The sequence below is a fragment of the Cannabis sativa genome, chromosome 8, assembly GCF_029168945.1.
Source record: "Cannabis sativa cultivar Pink pepper isolate KNU-18-1 chromosome 8, ASM2916894v1, whole genome shotgun sequence".
Lineage (NCBI taxonomy): Eukaryota > Viridiplantae > Streptophyta > Magnoliopsida > Rosales > Cannabaceae > Cannabis > Cannabis sativa.
Window position 1 is genome coordinate 27,330,221 of NC_083608.1, and position 14,294 is coordinate 27,344,514.

Below are 14,294 nucleotides of genomic sequence, written 5' to 3' on the forward strand. Positions count from 1 at the left end.
TATTATATGTTCCACGATATAGATATGCTATCTCATTTAACCATTGTTATAATCTTATTGTGATCAAAGATCCTCTATATAGATGATTTACATCGAGGTGGGATAATTTTACCGTTTTCACCCCTCAACGTATTTTGCCCCTTAAAACACTTAGCTACCTGTAAATGATGTTTAGTGATCTAAGAATTAGTCGCTTAAACAAGAGCTCATCCATTTACTTCTATTTAGCTAAGCTCGAAGGGAATCATCACTTGACTTCTATACACCAGTAGAAGCTATAGATTCCATATTTATGTTCAGCACTCCCACTCAATCATACTATCATGTTCCCAAAATATACGTATCACCCTGACCCAAAAGTAGGCTTAACTAATAAATCAAAGAACATGAATAGTACTCCTGAGTTGAGCCTAAGCATATCAGGATTTAGATTCTTTTAATCTTAAGATCAACTACTGATATTGACTTGGAAAGATACAACGGTAAGTTTATAATATCTTAACTAAGTTCAATATCGGTCCAGTCCAATGTATACTACATACATTCGAAACTAGTATACTTTACCAATGTCCTGGAAAGAACATAACACTTACTCCAAGTGTAAGTACACATCATCGCTGATTATCACATCAGTGTAAATCCAAAACACTGATGAAACAGGGACTTAGTCTTTTGAATCATATAATCACAATCACATTTCACTGTGTTGACAATACTGTAATTGTGAATAAACATATGATCTGGACTTAACAGATTTTGTGTATAAACATAATAAACATATTAAACCATAAGCATGTAGAATTCATGCAAACATAAATCACTTCAAATTTCTTATATTGATAACTAATCAGATTGTAAAGGGTTTTATTTAGGGCACAAAACCCAACATACACTAGGTCAGGTTCGGTGGAAACACCGCAAGGAGGAAGATACCAAGTTCATAGGGGCGATCTTCGTGATCACCTTAACACAGTTTTTAGGGCACGTTCCCAGATGCCCTAAAACGACGAAGAACATTGTGATCCCTGTTTGGGCAATCAGGGCATAAATAACCGTACCAACTCGCCTAACGCACTAACTGCGACTACTGGAGTCGTTATCCCTGCAAATATAGTCGCTGTAGCAACTGCACCAGCGACGACTCAGGGCAACGCCGCCCTAACTGGAGGTATCGATTAGGGTATACTTTTACAAGCTTTAAAGATAATCGAGCAGCAGAGAAAGCCCATATACAAGCTGCATGGGACTTCTCCTTTTACCACGGAAGTGCGACAAGCTCAATTGCCTAAGGGATTTCATTTGTCTGAGTCTTTGAAATATAAAGGTACTACTAACCCTATAGACTACCTAGAAAAATTTAATACTATTATGGAAGTGGACCAGGTACCCCCAGCTTGCAAAATGTCGCATTCTTGCAGCAACCTTGGAGGATAATGCTCATGATTGGTTCAGCCAATTGCCTGAAGTATCAATATCGACATGGGAGACCTTTGTCGACCTTTTTCTCACACACTTCTAGACAACAATGACGTATAGGCCACCCTATACCACTCTGGCTAATATTAAACAAGAGGTCGGTGAGTCTCTACAAGATTACTTTAAACGTTTTAATGCTGAAGTAACAAAAGTAGAGAAGACCCCCGAGTCTTCGTTGGTTTGCATGTTAATAACAGGTGTCGTGCAAAGAACCGACTTTTGGAAGGAGCTGCAGGCTCAAAGGCCCGAATTGTTGGTCGAGTTTTTTGCTATGGCAGAACCGCATAAAAGGATTGAAAATTCTCTGGCCGAGCTAGAGAAAGGAAAGGATAAACGTGAGTCTCCAGTACCGCGATCACGATCCCGCAGTCCCAGAGGGAGAAGCCCTAGAAGACGCAGTTCCCAAAGACAGCGAAGTCCAAAGTTCGCCAAGTCCCCTCCAAAGAAAGAGTCATCTCCTAAGAGGAAGGGGGGTCCACGTTTTGTAAACTACACAGAATTAGTAGTCCCACGAGACCATATCTACGCAATCGAAGAAAAGAACGTGGTCTTCAGAAAGCCTCCCCCAATACGGGGAAACCGTGACAAGAGAGTGTTGGTTTTTGTGCCCTAAATAATACCCATTTCAAAATAATTAGATTTACTTATTAATAAAGATAAGAAATAACATTTTATGTTGCATGGTTCACACGATTTATTTCATGATTATATATAATGTATAAATTCTATTAAGTCCAGAACATATGTATTTGTTAATGATTATAGTGTTGTCAGCACAGTGGAATATAATCTTGATTATATGTTCGAAAGTTTCATTCCCTGATTTGTCAGTTCACTGGATTTAGACTGGCATGATAATCAGCGATAGGTATTCTTACACCTTGGATAAGTGGTATGTCCTTTCCAGGGCATTGGCAAAGTTTACCAGTATCGGATGTATGGAGTATACATCGAAAGGGACCGATATTGAACTTTGATTAGATATGTTAAATTTACCGTAATATCTATTCAATTCAATAGTACCTAGTTGATCCTAGATCAAATGATCTTAATCCTGATATGGTTAGGTTCGATCCCAAGAGTATTATACATGTTCTTTGATTTGTTAGTTAAGCCTACTTTTTCGATCAGGGTGATACGTACATTTTGGGAACATGATAGTATAATTGAGTGGGAGCGCTAACATAGATATGGAATCTATAACTTCAATAGGTATTTAGAAGTGAAATGATGATTTCCTTCTAGCTTGGCTAAATAGAGATAAATGGTTGAGTACTCATTTCACTTCGCTGAAATATCATTTATTTTGAGCTAAGTGTTTTAAGGATAAAATACATTGAAAGGGTGTAACGGTAATTTAGTCCCTATACAATGTAGATCATCTATTAGAGGATCATTGATCAAATTAGGATTATAACAATGGATAATTAATAGTGTATCTATATCGTGGAACATATAGAGCGTTCTATATGACTGAGAGTGCAATTCTAAGTTCTATACGCAGATTCAACAAGGAATTAATAAGTTAGTGGATTTACTTGGTAAATTCTTGATTTGCTTATTGGAAGCTCGGTTATATAGGCCCATGGTCCCCATACTAGTTAAGACCATACTGCTTGTAAGACTCACTTAATTGATTTTGATTAATCAATTATAATTCTAAAGTTAGACTATGTCTAGTTTATGAATTTTCACTAAGCAAGCGCAAAATTGTGAAGAAAAGAAATTCTAGGTTTTATTTGTTAATTAAGAGACTTTATATGTCTAATTAATAAATATATTAAATGAAAATATTATTTAATAATTAATTTTTAGTTATTAAATAATTAGAATTGGCATTTAAGTGGTTAAATTGGAAAATTGGCGTTTTTGAGAAAATGGAATGAAAAAATGACAAAATGGCAAAATTGCAAAGTGGTGCCCAATCCACATCCTATGGTCGGCCACACTAACCAATTACCATTTGTTTTTCTATTATTTTAATGCCAAATAATTCTAACCTAAACCTAGGTGGTTACCTATAAATAGATAGTGATGGCTTTAGAGAAAGTGATTGATGATACATCACACTCCTTCAGTAAATTTTAAGCCTTCTTTCTCTATAGGCCGAAACCACCATTCCCTCTCTTTTCTTCTTCAATTAGTCAGCCTTGAGTGAATGAGTGAGTGCCCACACACATCAAGTGGTATCTCAATCATAGTGTGGAATATTGTGAAGAATCCAATCAACAAGAAGGAGAATCAACATCAAAGAAGGAGAGAAAGAGATCCAAGTTTAGATCTTGGTGATGCTCTGCTACAAAAAAGAATCAAGGGCTAGAGATCTGAACGGAAGGAGTCGTTATATTCCGCTGCACCCAATGTAAGGTTTTCTTAAACCCTTATGTGTTTATTTCATTGTTTTAGAATTCATATTAGGATGTTAATGAAATATACTTGTTAGTAAATTTAGATCCTGGTAAAATATTTCCAACTAATGGCCTCGAGCCATGGTAATGATTTACTTTCATAAAATATGAATTAAAACGATGTTATGTGTTGATTTTCATGTTGGTTTATGTGCTTATGCGATGAATGTATGTGTTGTACGAAATTTTTCCACGAAAAATATTTTTTTTCTGTTTTTAAAAATATTTTATTTGGATTCCTTGTGAAAAATTAAGCAATTTTCTTTGTTACGAAACTCAATTCCGATAAAAATTAAAAAAGTTATGAATTTTGGAAATTTGGGTGCCATGGCTGTCGAGTAGGTGCGATGTCAATGGGGCGGGTCGGATCTGATCCGACTATGATCCGACCTGATCCAGATCATGTACGGATCTGCCCTGCCCCGTCCCGCGGGATTAGATACTCAGATCGGATCAGATCCGACCCGCCTTATACGGATCGGATCTGATCCGACCCAACTTTTTTTTTTAAAAAAAAATTATTTTATATCTAAATTTATAATTTTTTTTCCAAAATTTATTTGTTTAAGATCTAATAATGCATCATTCTTTTCTTATATATTTTTATTTTATTTGTAAAAATCAATAAAAAAAAAAAGATTATCAAATTCTTATCACATAAAAATGTAATGTGATGTGATTCTAATTGAAGAACAACAAGAACAGAAATTGCATGCCCACCTACAATAATCTTGAAGAAAAGAATGGAATGAGACATTGAAATCAAAAGCTCTTTCTTTAACTCATATCGTAATATGAACACCACATACGAATAAGATTGTACCTTTTTTTTGTTTAGTTTTGTTTCAGCTTTTACAGTATAAAACTCAGACCAATTTCATTTCCTATAACAATAAACAACAATATGACAAACTCAGAAAGAGCTTAAGACGACCAGAGTTTTCCTAGGCCTTTCATTAGTATTAGAGTCAACATTTCACAGGACAATGAAATCAATATAGGCCGATCTTGGAATACCTTAAAAGAAGTTCTTCTTTTGAACAATCGGCTTACAGGTTGTCTCCCTTTCGATGCGGGGTCCAATCTCTTGGTTGGAATGGAGACAGGCTATGCGCGAGGGCGGGCGGTTGGAGATGTGTTTGGTGTGGCAGTCGGTGGCTAGGGCGAGCTAGTGAGGTCGGGTGCCGACACCAGAGTGGAGGCTGTTTGGATTTTCTCGGGAAAATGAGGAGAAGCCGAGAAGAAAATGAGATTTGGTGATTTTTTATTATTATTATTTTTTTGAAACAGGTGAAATTGGGACTTAATTTAGGGTAGATTCAAATTTCCTTTTTTTTAAAAAAAAAATATATTAAAAAGTTAAAATATTTTTTTCAAAAAAAATATTTAAAACGGATCGGATCAGATCCGATCCGCAAAAAAAATAAGCGAGGCGGGTCGGATCCGTGCATCGAGTGCACCAGGCGCTCGGACACACACGCCTACGCGCGCGCACGTTCAGACAGCTCCCTTGTCTGAACCCGTGTGCATGCCCAGGAGATGTTGCACGTCCGCCCGATGGAATCCTGCACCACGTCGAGCCCAGCCGCACGTCCACCCTACAAATCCTCCCTCCGCGCGCGCGTCCTAGCCATTTGCAGCCTCCTGGGGCTGTAGCGTGCAGCCTAGCTGCCAGCTCACCCACCCAACCAGATTTTTGTGGGATTTTTTCCCAAACTGTTTTTTCCAATTTTCAAACCCTAAATTTAAAATAAAATATTATTTTTAAATATATTTGAACTTAAATATCATATTTTAAATTAATAATAGTTTTTTTAATAGATTATTATTAATTTTGATATTTTGATGTTTAAATTTAAAAATTGATTATTTTATTTTTTAAATTATGGTCAAATTTAAAAATTTGTTAATTTCTTTAATATTTATATTTTATTTAATTATAAGATTAGATATTTTGATATTTAACATATTTTAAATTAAAAGATAACTTTATCTTTTTTTATTTGAAATATTATATTAAAATTATCTTATATGACAAATTAAATAATTAATAAATTTGAAATTAACCTAGATATTTTTATAGATATTTTAACCATAATATTTTCAAATTCAAAAGTTTGTTATTTTGTTAAATATTTAATTATTCATAAATTATAAGTTAAAAAATGATATTTTACTTTTTTATATCATTTTACTTATTAGATATTTATAAATTATTTTTTAAATATTTAAATAACTTAGATATTTTTGTAAAAATTTAAATAATGCTTAATTTGAGATATTTTGACATATAATTAGGATAATTATTATTTATTTATTATTTTATTCTTAAAATAATAATTATCCAACCACATCTATTTTAAAATTGGTTTATTTTATTATTTTAATTTTATTAAATTATAAGATTTGAAAATGATATTGAAGATATTTTTTTCAAATCATGGATCTTATTTGATATTTAATTTAATTTGATAAAAATAATTCAAATAAACCTAGATATTTTAAAATTAGTTTTTCATTTTTTTGAATTTTAAATTTTGAGATTTTTAAGGTTTGTTTTAACAAACCTACTTTTTCAAAATTTAGTTGGTTAGTTTAAAATAATAATTTAATTATATTAATATCTTATTTCACATTTGTTACATGGACAATGTTTGTTTAATTTTATATTGTTTATTCAAATTTTTTTAACAAACCTAATATTTATTTGATCTAAATTGCTTTGATTAACTTGTTGACAGATCCAATGATCTGATTTTAATCATAGTCCAATTGTCAATAGATCTTATAAATAATTTATAACATGTAAATTTTGTACTTCTTTCATCCGTGTAAACCTAGTAACATGATAGGGCACATCCAAATCATTTGACCTGTGTGAGCCTATATGTTTGCTATTGGGCTTAGATGCATATAGGAAGCCAATTTAAGTTTTACTATATAAATGGACTAGGTTGCTAAAATAAATTTTGCCATAAGTAAATTTATTTAGGCCCAATTAGAATTGGGCTTATTCAATGAATAACAATTGTTTATTTAAAGGTTAAATTCCTCTCTTTTGGGCCTTGTGTGAGAGTTAGGGGGCCAATAGCAGTGGGTACGACATACTGAGCCCAGCTCTCCCTCATATGAACTACCCCAATTATGAAGGCTCATTTGCCTTATTTAAATAATTATATTAGGTTAATTATATTAGTCTAACCTAATTAAAATTGAATTAACAACATCATTAACTTTTAAAATATATGAAATTTATTTTTCATTTAATATTTTAAAGTTAATTTTAGAAAAACACTTAGTTAATTGATATATATTCTTGATAATTATTTCTAGTACTAGTTATATTTTCTAATATTTAATTAGGAAAATATTTTAAGTTGTAAATTAATTATTTATTTTAATTAATTTTGGACCAACTTAATTATAGAATATTTTTCCTAGTATTAAATTAGAATTAATGATTAAGTTTCTTTTATACTTAATTATTTAATTCTTATATTTAATACATTTAATTAAATTAAAAATTAAATATTTAAGTTGATTTCATTCTTGATGCTTAAATATTATTATTTTCATGATATTTAATTAAATAGAAAATCATTTTAAGTTTGAAATCTTATTTCAGAATAACTTAAATTTGAATAATTTTCAAAATATATTTTATTTTATTTTATTAATCATTTTTTTTATATTTCGAAATTGCATTTCTTAAATGCAAAAATTTTGAATTTTATTTGAAAAATAGATTAAAGTTGAAAATTATTTATTTTAATTTTGGACCAACTTAAATCAATAATTTTTTCATTTAATGATTAATTAAAATAAATGAATTAAAATATATATTATTATTAGAAAATGAATTAATTAGTCAATGAAAGTCTAGATAGATATTATCTGTTTTGCTTGAAGTATTTTTCTAGTTATATTTAATTAAATAGAAAATTAATATTTAAGTTAATTTTTATCATGATACTTAAATATTTGAAATTTTTCTTAATATTTAATTAAATAGGAAAATTATATTTTTGTTGAAAATTAATTTTTATTAATTAATTTTGGGCCAACATAAAATTAGGATAATTTTTCTAGGATTTATTTTATTTTATTTTAAAGCATTTTTCGAAAATTTTATTCTTAAATACTTTAATTTTTCGAAATGCAATATATATTTATAGAAAATAAAATTTGAGTTGTAAATTAATTTAAATTAATTTTGAAACAACTTACATTAAATAATTTTCTAAATATTTATTGGAAATAATTTATTTTATTTTCATATCCGTCTAAGTATAATTTATAAATATTAAATTAAAATTTATATTTAGAATTTTTCATTCTAAATTGGAAATTTTAATCAAATAAATGTATATTTAAAATAAATTGATTAAAATAAATATTAGAAGAAAATACATTTTAAATAATAAGCTTTATTATTATTAGGACATTCGATCTCCATTGTTGGTTCTACATAGTTATTGTTTTAGTGAGTAATCCTCCCTAATGGAGGAACGTTCATTAGCAAGTTAGCGTCGTGGAATCTCGAAAGATAAGTATTATTTGTAAGTGTTTATTTTAGTATGGATCACCCTAATAGTGGCGACTTTAATAGACTTACAAAAGTATGAAACAATGGTGGAAGCTCATAAGATAGAATGGCCTTGATTCTCGCCTAAACGGGACAACGCTGGATTCTAATCTTGATCGAATAAAAGGTTGCTAGAATGTTTATCATTTTAGATGAGCTGACAACTCTATTCAATGGATGGTAGCTTTGACTCTCGCCTAAACGGGACACTGATATCAGTTTGTTGAAGACCTTGGAAATTATTTAGGATTGTATGTTTTAGTATTTTCGCTTGTCATTCCTACTTGCTATATGTTTAATAATTTCTGAATTTTCTGTGAATTTATATTGAACCATGTTATTTTCTGTTATTAATTGTAGTGTAATTTTGAATCTTCATTGTTGGTCTAACTTGGTTTGTTGTTCTAATGGGACAAATCCCTAATGGATTGTCATCCATTAGACAAACATAATAGTGTTTGTTCTCGATAGATAAATATTGTGAATGCAACATCTAGCTATTCATCAATTGATGACACCTTAGACTAGTATTTATAATATGAAACAAGAAGATTATATAAATAAGAATAACTTTGACTCTCGCTAATCGGAGCATAGTTGGATTCTTATTTAAATTCGAAATTATCCTTATTCCTCTTAGCTTATTCTTTTTTGAATTAGCTTAAATAATATATCATTGGATGAATGGTTTATAAATCTTATAATGTCATTCTATATTTTCTCTTAAGAAATTGAATGAAGCATTTGATTATATTCCCGACATTCTATCCTGAAATGATATAATCCTCAATCTTAGAAATCTCCTACTTGTATATGCTTGCTTTAGGCAAATCAGACTTAGAGTTAAATTAGTAGTGGTGGTCTAAGAAAGAAGAATTACTCATTATATTTGGTATAAATTTAAGTCTTTGACTTTAAATTTTAAATTTCAAATAGAATTTTCTTATATTTCTATTTCCATAATACAATACAGTTACACTTTCACAAGTGTTTAATAACCATTTTTCTATCAATGGATTCAAACTGTATGTTAGTATGGAATATGAGTTTAGTATCCTGTGACCAGAATCCACTTGCACTATTCTAAGAACTCTTTGATGTAACTACACCTAAGTCATCAAAAGATACAACCACATATTTTATAAATCTATGGTATTTGTATCTTGTTCATAGTGGTTTTGACGAGATCATTCTCTACAAAGAGACAATATGCCTATATCCACTGAAAGTATAATCATCTCATTCGCAGAGGGATGTACATTCAGGGGTGGATATGAGTTTTTCATTATGTTCTTAGGACGATCACTCTAGATTTTACCTTATGCAAAGAAATTTGAAATGTTTGAAAAATTTCATGAATTTCTAGCAATGGTGAAAACCATTAAGGTAAGTGGTTAAAGATAATGCGAACTGATAGGGGTGGAGAAATATTTGGTACATATGCAGTTCAAAGATCATTAAGTTGATTTTTGAATTATATCCAAACTTACCTTCCCAGAAATTCGATTTGCATATTGATGATTAGTTACTAGTTGTTGCCTAAGTCCTTCTAGGGATATACCCTAGTGATAGGAAAAATTTCAGAATGATAAAATAATTGGGTACTTAGTGTAAACCATTACTAGATTCACGGATGACCTAATCAAAATCTTAAGAAAGGCTAGAACTGTTAACTGAGGTTTGCATGTTTGTTAGCTATTCCAAGTGATTAGGGGTGGACCATCCCATAGTCATTAGATAAGAAAGTGTTTATTTAAACAAATACTGCTTTTCTAAGAAAGTGACTAAGTCTGAAAATAAAGGAGATATTTTTTTCTTGATTCCAAAAGTGTTCTATCATCCTATTATTTATAAGATGGTCCCACTACCTCTATTGTCTTAACACAACCGAAGAGGTTAATACCATTTAGTTTTCTTAGACATAATTCACGGTACCTTGTCGTAGTGGGAGAGTTTCAAGGAACTCACCCTATTATGACTTGGAAGACACTAGTGATTAAAATCCATTGTGAGTTTAAACAAGTAATGGATTGTCAAAATAAGAAACTAAGAAGAAAAGCCAAGAGAACTATGGTTAAAACCATTCATGTGGAATAACCAAAAGTTTTCTATTACAAGGACAAGAAAGGAGATTTTCGTTTGTAGGTCTATTCAATGGACTTAATAAAACTTCATGTTCCTAGTATTATAGGTTTGAGTTTATCTAAACGTATGGCTTGTGGTATAACTGGTTAATTACTTACTGTAGTGCAAGCAACTTACTTTAGTAAGATACTGAAGCATTTTCTTTTCTAAGGGAAATCTATAGAAGCTTCTAGACTTCTAGACATAGATTTTATTTATCTAAGGAAAAGTCTCATTAATTCCAGAAAAGATAAAGCCATGGAAGAATTCCTTAAATCAACAGTGAGAGGTCTCAGATATGCTTTAGTATGCCTTAGACCAGACACCTGCTGTTGAGTGGGAGTAATGAGTAGGTATCAGATTAATCCAGGAAAGGAACATTGGAAGACAATCAAGTCAATCTTAAGATCAAGAAGATGAACTATATGTTAGTCGATAAGGGTGTATTTAATACTCTTAGACTACACCAAATCAGATTTCTAGACTTGCCTTAGTGCTAGAAAGTCTGCTGATGAGATGGTGATTACTCTGGGGGTGGAGTAGTGATTTTGGAGAAGTGTAAAAACCTATTTGAAGTCTCTAAGTCTACCAGAGAGAGACTGAATGTTAAAGTTGCAGGAAAGGTACTTATTCAGTCTGAGGAAAGTTCTATACATTTTTGGCACTGTTCCAACATTTTTTTAACTACAAGTGTTACTTCCTTACTAATGCAAAAGTAGTTGCCAAAAGTATAGAATCCAGTTTCCCAAGAGAGTAGACATATAGAGAGAGGAATTTCACAATATCAAGAATTTTGTGATTAAGGAAATGTAATGGTGGAGAAAAGGTTGTGTTTAATACAACCTGTCAGATCCTATTACGAAGAGTATACTACATACTACACTTGATTTGTATATCAAGGAGTTGAGATTATTTGAAATGCACTTTTTGTTTTATATTAGTGCAAGTGGGAGTTTGTTGGGTTTTGTACCCTAAATAAAACTCATTTTAATATAATGAGATTTACTTATTAATAAATATCAGAAATAACATTTTATGTTGCATGGTTCACATGATTTATTTCATGATTATATATAATGTATAAATTCTATTAAGTCCAGAACATATGTATTTGTTAATGATTATAGTGTTGTCAGCACAGTGGAATATAATCTTGATTATATGTTCGAAAGTTTCATTCCCTGATTTGTCAGTTCACTGGATTTAGACTGGCATGATAATCAGCGATAGGTATTCTTACACCTTGGATAAGTGGTATGTCCTTTCTAGGGCATTGGCAAAGTTTACCAGTATCGGATGTATGTAGTATACATCAGAAGGGGCTGATATTGAACTTTGATTAGATATGTTAAATTTACCGTAATATCTATTTAATTCAATATCACCTAGTTGATCCTAGATCAAATGATCTTAATCCTGATATGGTTAGGTTCGATCTCAAGAGTATTATACATGTTCTTTGATTTGTTAGTTAAGCCTACTTTTCGATCAGGGTGATACGTACATTTTGGGAACATGATAGTATAATTGAGTGGGAGCGCTAACATAGATATGGAATCTATAACTTCTATAGGTATTTAGAAGTGAAACGATGATTTTCTTCGAGCTTGGCTAAACAGAGATAAATGGTTGAGTACTCATTTCACTTCGTTGAAATATCATTTATACGGAGCTAAGTGTTTTAAGGATAAAATACATTGAAAGGGTGTAACGGTAATTTAGTCCCTATACAATGTAGATCATTTATTAGAGGATCATTGATCAAATTAGGATTGTAACAGTGGATAATTAATAGTGTATCTATATCGTGGAACATATAGAGTGTTCTATATGACTGAGAGTGCAATTCTAAGTTCTATGCGTGGATTCAACAAGGAATTAATAAGTTAGTGGATTTACTTGGCAAATTCTTGATCTTCTTATTGGAAGCTCGGTTATATAGGCCCATGGTCCCCATACTAGTTGAGACCATACTGCTTGTAAGACTCAGTTAATTGATTTTGATTAATCAATTATAATTCTAAAGTTAGACTATGTCTAGTTTATGAATTTTCACTAAGCAAGGGCAAAATTGTGAAGAAAAGAGATTCTAGGTTTTATTTATTAATTAAGAGGCTTTATATGTCTAATTAATAAATATATCAAATGACAATATTATTTAATAATTAATTTTTAGTTATTAAATAATTGGAATTAGCATTTAAGTGGTTAAATTGGAAAATTTGCGTTTTTGAGAAAATGGGATGGAAAAATGGCAAAATGGCAAAATTACAAAGTGGGGCCCAATCCACATCCTATGGCCGGCCACACTAAGCAATTACCATTTATTTTTCTATTATTTTAATGCCAAATAATTCTAACCTAAACCTAGGTGGTTACCTATAAATAGATAGTGATGGCTTTAGAGAAAGTGATTGATGATACATCACACTCCTTCAGTAAAATTTTAAGCCTTCTTTCTCTATAGGCCGAAACCACCATTCCCTCTCTTTTCTTCTTCAATTATTCAACCTTGAGTGAATGAGTGAGTGCCCACACACATCAAGTAGTATCTCAATCATAGTGTGGAAGATTGTGAAGAATCCAATCAACAAGAAGGAGAATCAGCATCAAAGAAGGAGAGAAAGAGATCCAGGTTCAGATCTTGGTGATGCTCTGCTACAGAAAGGAATCAAGGGCTAGAGATCTGAATGGAAGGAGTCGTTATATTCCGCTGCACCCAATGTAAGATTTTTTTAAACCCTTATGTGTTTATTTCATTGTTTTAGAATTCATATTAGGATGTTAATGAAACATACTTGTTAGTAAATCTAGATCCTGGAAAAATATTTCCAACAGAGAGACTCGAAAAAATTTTGTAAGTATCACAAGGATATTTGCCACACTACTCTGGAATGTTGGTTTTTGCAGGATGAGATCAAGGAACTAATCGGGCGAGGGAAGTTTGGCAAGTACAAGAAAAATGAGGAAGGTCATCCTCGAGCGGATGACAAGGAAGAAAATAGCAATGCGAGTGGTTCAAGAACTCCTCGCAATATATTGACAATCATTGGTGGTCCTCACATCGTAGGAGACTCCAAAAAATCACAGGAGCGATACACCAAGGAGGCAAGAGAGACGCCACTCACCAATGTGAACAATTTGAGTGAACGACTAGAAAAACTATTCAAGAAGGAGTGCAATGATATCACATTCATGGAAAACGACACCAGATGGGTTCACCACCCACATGCCGATGCACTGGTCATCATCGCTAACATTGGAGGAGACAATGTCCAGCACATATTAGTGGACAACGGGAGTTCTATGAATCTCCTTAACTTTCAAGCTTTTAAGCAAATGGGACTACAAGAAAAGGATCTGCGACCAGTCGTTTCCATTATCTACGATTTTACCGGGGACACCATTGCTTTAAAGGGAATGATCAAACTCCCAATCACTTTGGGAACCGCACTTGTCGTGGCCAAGTCAATGGCTGACTTCGCCCTTGTCGACTAGTTACTCAGCATATAATGCAGTGATTGGCCGTCCTATCCTAAAGGAAATGAAGATTGTGACATCCATATACCATCTTCCCATAAAGTTCCCTACTCCGACTTGAGTGGGATCTGTGCGAGGAGTCCAACTGGACTCACGAGAATGTTACAACGCGACATTAAAGCTCGCAAAAAAGAAGTTGGTTAACATGATATACATGTTAG

General features: G+C 31.8%; 1 protein-coding gene across 1 annotated transcript; it reads left to right on the forward strand.

Annotated features, from left to right (window-relative positions):
• Positions 1–1,525: 1,525 nt before the first annotated feature.
• Positions 1,526–14,091, forward strand: LOC115700073 (uncharacterized). The gene is made up of 2 exons (XM_061103294.1): positions 1,526–2,074; positions 13,504–14,091. Exons 1-2 carry the CDS (start codon positions 1,526–1,528, stop codon positions 14,089–14,091), a joined length of 1,137 nt encoding a protein of 378 aa, XP_060959277.1.
• Positions 14,092–14,294: the final 203 nt, after the last annotated feature.

Coding starts and splice junctions, on each gene's coding strand:
- LOC115700073 (XM_061103294.1), top strand. CDS start 1,526: ATGACGTATAGGCCACCCTATACCACTCTGGCTAATATTAAACAAGAG. Junction 2,075..13,503: donor ACCGTGACAAGAGAGTGTTG/GTTTTTGTGCCC, acceptor TGGTTTTTGCAG/GATGAGATCAAGGAACTAAT.